At 34.6% G+C, this 6,145-nt stretch overlaps 1 protein-coding gene across 1 annotated transcript; it reads left to right on the forward strand.

The window, feature by feature from the left end:
* Positions 1–1,133: 1,133 nt before the first annotated feature.
* LOC140890084 (uncharacterized) lies at positions 1,134–3,095 on the forward strand. The gene is made up of 3 exons (XM_073297841.1): positions 1,134–1,562; positions 2,184–2,222; positions 2,343–3,095. The coding sequence occupies exons 1-3, from the start codon at positions 1,134–1,136 to the stop codon at positions 3,093–3,095; spliced, it is 1,221 nt and encodes a 406-aa protein (XP_073153942.1).
* The last annotated feature ends 3,050 nt before the right edge of the window (positions 3,096–6,145 follow it).

A 6,145-nucleotide genomic window follows, 5' to 3' on the forward strand; every position in this document is an offset into this window, starting at 1 on the left:
TTCAAGGCAGGACTAGGGAGCCGGAGCTTTCAAGGGAATTTATACAGCAGGATTTGTTTTAGCTGTATAATGTTTACTTTTAAAGTTCTTCGATTTGGTTGTATCACTACAGATTTAAGCCTGGATTATGTTACTAAGCTGATATGTAAATTATGGATTATGTTTCCGCACGTTTTTACTCTGTTAAGTATTTTGCTGTATTAAGTTTAATGCATGCTATTAGTTGCCAGTTAGTAGGTGATTCCATGCAGGGTCACTACATTTTTTATGCTATTAGTTGTCAGTTAGTAGGTGATTCCATGCAGGGTCACTACACCTCCTGCTGCAACGGTGCCTCTGACCCATGCCGACAGGCCAGAAAAATTTGAAGGATTGAATTTCAAGAGGTGGCAACAAAAGATGTTATTCTACCTAACCACTTTGAATCTAGAAAAGTTTCTCTCTGAGGATGCTCCCAAATATGTTGAGGGAGATGTGCAGGCTACTAGTGTTATTGATGCATGGCACCATTCAGATTTCTTGTGTAGAAATTATATAATGAATGGTTTGGTTGATTCACTGTACAACGTGTATAGTGAGAAAAATACGGCTCGGGAATTATGGGAATCTTTGGATCGGAAATACAAAACCGAAGATGTCGGGGCTAAGAAGTTTATTGTTGGTAGATTCTTGGACTACAAGATGATCGACTCTAAATCAGTGATCAGTCAAGTTCAAGAACTCCAAGTGATCTTGCATGACATACATGCGGAGGGCATGATGCTAAGTGAAATCTTCCAAGTGGCAGCTATTATTGAAAAACTGCCTTCGGCTTGGAAGGATTTCAAGAATTATTTGAAACACAAAAGAAAAGAAATGAATGTGGAAGAACTTGTTGTCAGGCTTCGCATAGAAGAAGACAACAAGGGTTCTGAGAAAAGATTTTTTAACATTGATGTCGCAAAAGCAAATGTGATCGAGCACGGTCAAAGCTCAAAGATCAAGAAAAACACTGGTAAATTTGGGAGAGATTCCAAGTTGGGACCCAAGAAAGACAATTTCAAAATAAAATTTTTTGGGAAATGTTACAACTATGGTGGTCCGGGTCACAAGGCTTCTGAGTGCAAGAAACCGAAAAAAATAAGGAGATAAATATGGTGGAGTCCATGTCTCAAGAGGTTTCTAATATGAATCTTTGTGCTGTAATTTCTGAGGTGAACTTGGTGGGTTCAAACCCAAGAGAATTGTGTATTGACACTGATGTCACTCGTCATGTGTGCTCCGATAAAGATATGTTTGCAATTCTTGATGAGTTTGAGAATGGTGAAAAGGTGTACATGGGAAACTCTGCTACATCTGATATCAAGGGACAAGGAAAGGTTATTTTGAAAATGACTTCTGGAAAAGAGCTGACTCTTAACAACGTGTTATATGTGCCAGAAATTCGAAAGAATTTGGTGTCTAGTTCGCTTTTAAATAAGCATGGCTTTCGTATTGTGTTTGAGTCAGACAAAGTTGTTTTGTCAAAATGTGGAATGTTTGTCGGAAAGGGTTATGTTTGTAATGGCTTATTTAAGCTCAATGTAATGGCTATTAAGCCAAAAATAAATAAAGTGAATGCTTCTATTTATTTTCTTGAGTCTTCTAATTTGTGGCATGGTAGACTAGGACATGTTAATTATGATACAATTCATAGATTAATTAACTTGAAAAACATACCCACATTTCATATTGATAAAAACCACAAATGTGAAACTTGTGTTGAAGCAAAGTTAACAAGATCATCTTTCCAAACTATTGAAATAAATAGTGAACCCCTTGATTTGATTCACACTGATGCATGTGATTTAAAATGAGTGCCTACACGCGGTGAAAATAAATACTTCATTGCTTTTGTTGATGATAGCACAAAATATTGCTATATATATCTTCTTAAAAGTAAAGATGAAGCTGTTGAAAAATTTGTCAAATACAAAAGTGAAGTTGAAAACCAACTTAGCAAGAAAATTAAGGTGTTAAGAAATGATCGTGGAGGTGAATATGAATCACCATTTGCTGAGTTTTGTACTCAGCATGGCATAAGACACGAAAGAACTGCACCTTACTCTCCTCAGCAAAATAGGATTGCAGAGAGGAAAAATCGCACTTTGAAAGAAATGATGAATGCACTGTTATTGAGTTCTAGTTTACCACAAAACATGTAGGGAGAAGCTGTTCTAACAGCTAATTACCTTTTAAATAAGGTACCACGAAAGAAGCAAGATAAAAACCCATATGAATTATGGAAATGAAGAACACCTTCCTATCAATATTTGCGAGCGTGGGGTTGTCTTGCTAAAGTAGTTGTACCTACTCCAAAAAAGGTAAAGATTGAACCTAAAACTGTTGATTGCATTTTCATTGGATATGCACACAACAGTAACGCTTATCATTTCCTTGTATATGAATCTCAAATACCTTATATTCATAAGAATACGATAATGCAATTGAGGAATGCTTTGTTTTTTGAAAATGTGTTCCCTTGTAAATCTAAGAAAGAACCAAGTTCTTTCAAAAGATCACACGAGGCAATGGAACAAGAGGTTAACCATGAGGTTGAACCTAGACGTAGCAAGAGAGCTAGGACTGAGAAATTTTTTGGTCCGGATTTCATCACTTTCATGTTGGAAAGTGAACCTCAAATCTTCAAGGAAGCTATTAATTCATCTGAAGGACCTCAATGGAAAGAGGCTATAAATTTCGAAATAGAATCCATTTTGCAAAATCATACATGGAAACTAGTGGACCTTCCTCCGGGAAGCAAACCATTAGGTTATAAATGGATTTTTAAACGGAAAATGAAATCAGATGGAACAATAGAAAAGTATAAAGCCAGAATGGTAATCAAGGGTTACCATAAACGTGAAGGGCTTGATTACTTTGACACTTATTCTCCAGTAACGAGAATAACTTCAATCCGAGTGATACTTTCAATTGCCGCATTGCGGAATCTTGAAGTACACCAAATTGATGTGAAGACTGCTTTTCTAAATGGAGATTTAGAAGAAAAATTTTACATGGAACAACCTGAGGGATTTTCTGCATCTGGGCAAGAAATAAGGTTTGTAAATTGGTGAAGTCTATATATGGCTTAAAAAAAGCACCAAAACAATGGCAAGAAAAATTTAACAAAGTTTTACTGGAAAATGGATTCAAAATCAATGAGTGTGACAAATATGTATGAAACGACCCTAACTCAACTTTAAATAATAATTAAATAAAATGCGGATTTTAAGAAAATTTTCGGCATGACCTATCTATTTTATATTCAAACCCGCCTGTCACAGACAACAAATAAAAATATGACCAACAATACTAAATAAACTAGACCGAGAAAGGAACGAGAACCAGATAAAAATATTCGACATTCGAACATCAAAAGATTAAGCAATTACATATTTACATGTCCACAAATAATTCTATAAATCCTTACAATAACATTTATCCAAACAACAAAATGAAAGACTTTAAACTTTTTAAAGTGAACTTTTGCGGAAGACTAACATAGGTCGGAGGGATGTGCCGTACCCGCATCGCAGTCCACTCGATAGTCTTGCCCCTCGATCTCAAAGATAAATTATACCTGCACCAAGTAGATGTAGTGAGCCTAGGGGCCCAACAAGAATATGGTGGAAATAACTAGTAATATATACATACATGCACACGCAATTAAAAATAACTTGTACTGAAAATACTTTTGTTTTGTGCTCTTACTTTAAACAAAATAAACTTCAAAACTGAGAGAACATGAATATAACATATGCATGGCTAAGTCTAACATAATCATTGTATCTGCATAAACTGTACTGAAACATAAATACATAAATTTTTGAACTTAGATCCTTGAATTGTGACTCTGTACTTTCGATCATGATCATGGCTGCAGTGCACTGTATACGCCGCAAGGAAGTCAGGATATCTCCTAACCCGTCTTGCCCATACTTGGTAAGGGAAGCCAAGATTTCTCTCAGCACGTCCAAACCCATACTTGGTAAGGGAAACCAAGATTTCTCACAGCCCGTCCAAACCCATAAATTTGGTAAGGGAAGCCAGAACGTCTCCCAACCCGTCCAAACCCATACTTTACTATAGTCACAACCATCTCACTTCGTTCATAAAATATTTTCTTTCATTCTTTATTTCCTTGATATAAGAACTTAGCATGCATATGTAGATGTAATGTACTTGTAAATAATTACTCGATAATCATGCAAAAGACTCAAATATGGATGAACGGGATGGTGATGTAGGGAACATAATACATAAAAATATAACATGTAGTATTTATAAGTGTTAGGCCCAAATTTCGCAAATACTCAAATTTGAGAAAAAATAAGAATTAAACACTTTAAATACTCTGATGTCACGACAACGAGTAAAATATTTAAATACCAAGCAGAGCGATTAAAATAATTTTAAACAAATTAGACGAACGTTTAAAAAAAATTTAAATAAATACACAAGTGGAAATAAAACCTTTAAAATGATTTGGACAATTAAAAAGCATTTAAATAAATAATCTAGGCATTTAAAATAATGTAAAATATATATCCACTAAACTTAGGTTATTTAAAATAAATAAGTTGGACACTCAAAACTTTAAACAAATAAACTAAACAGTTAAAATCATTTGAACGAATAAACTAAATTATTCTAAAACAGAAGTTTAAATTAAATTAAATGAGCAAAAAAACTTTAAGACTGATTCAAATTTTAGAAAAATGACCAGGAACACCCAACGGTACGAGACATCAATAATTTCCACGTATTGGATTTAATCAAACAAGAATCATTCATATTCACGACGAAATTCCCTAGAATAATTATTAATCTATTTCTAGAATTAATAATCATATTTTCATATAACAGTCCAATTATTTCTAATTGAATTTAATTAAACAAAAACGCATTCACGAGTTATGAAATTTCAGCTTTCGCCTAAAATCGCACACTGAAATCGAATACTATTTCTAGTCGGTTTAACCATGTGTTGATTAATATTTTTGAAACTAATTTCAATCTTTTCTTTTTCAAGTCCAGATCGAATAACAGACATGCAATTGATTGGTCAGATTAAAAATAAGAATCATGCACAAATATCAATCAATAAATATTTAATAAATCAAAAATCAATCAATCCATTCTATAAACAAAAATCAATAGTCTGGCCCTATCGTGGCCCCGGTCAAAAGACGACTACTCCATAATATCAAAAAGAAACAAAATTCTCATGTTTGAATTCAACATAAATAAATTAGAAAAAGAAGAATAAATAAAATCTCAGTGATGGTGCCGAATCTTGCTTGTGTTCTTCGTTTCTACTCTCAGTCATCCAATCTCCAATCTGGCAAAAGTTCAGAAGTAAAAAAAAAATTCTTTTTCAATTAGGTCTTGATTCCCTTTTTATATCTTCCTCTAAAAACCTTCAATATTGCCCAAAATAATCAGAGTCCCGAAATTTCTAAATTCTTGCAATATAATTTTTTTCCAAATTCGCGAACCACACGGACCCCGGATACCCTCCGTGTACACCTCCGAACATATTTCCTAACGCGTGAACAGTAATCACACGGACCCCAGATAAGGGTCCGTGTACCCCTCCGGAGGTCTTCTGTCTCGAATTTCTTCCTTTACATAGGCACGGATGTTGGTCCAGAAGAGGCACGGGGTCCGGACATTAAACTAGGCCGAATCCTTCTTTCTCTCTAAAATGCACGGACCCCCTTCCAGAGCAAGCCCAGGGTCCGTGTATTATTCTTCTCTCACTCTTTTTGGCTTCTTAGGATTTTTTTTTCGTGTTTTCCGGCCAAGTTCCGACATGGCATCGCATTGTTTGACTTTTTCATAAATATTTAAGCCTTATCAACTTTTAGTCAAACCTACAAACACATAAAAGTATGACGATTTAGGCGCAAACGTCGGAATAAAAATGCCGGATAAGCACGAATACGACAAAATAAAGTGCCAAATAAGCTATAAAGTTCGTGCTTATCAACGACCTACAAATCAATGAGCTAACTAACTACCACTGCAAAATAAATTTTCAAATTCCTATTTATCCCAGATGATTGTAGCCTAAGAGAAATTTCTTATCACTGTTCCCATGTGACTATAAGAGTTTTTTAAT

This window comes from Henckelia pumila, chromosome 3 (assembly GCF_033568475.1).
Source record: "Henckelia pumila isolate YLH828 chromosome 3, ASM3356847v2, whole genome shotgun sequence".
Lineage (NCBI taxonomy): Eukaryota > Viridiplantae > Streptophyta > Magnoliopsida > Lamiales > Gesneriaceae > Henckelia > Henckelia pumila.

What these genes read in the sequence shown, in the direction of transcription:
- LOC140890084 (XM_073297841.1), top strand. Translation starts at nt 1,134, where the DNA reads ATGGTGGAGTCCATGTCTCAAGAGGTTTCTAATATGAATCTTTGTGCT. An exon ending in ATGGCTTATTTAAGCTCAAT is followed by an intron (nt 1,563 to 2,183) that starts GTAATGGCTATT and finishes CAAAACATGTAG; the next exon opens with GGAGAAGCTGTTCTAACAGC. An exon ending in CTAATTACCTTTTAAATAAG is followed by an intron (nt 2,223 to 2,342) that starts GTACCACGAAAG and finishes ACTCCAAAAAAG; the next exon opens with GTAAAGATTGAACCTAAAAC.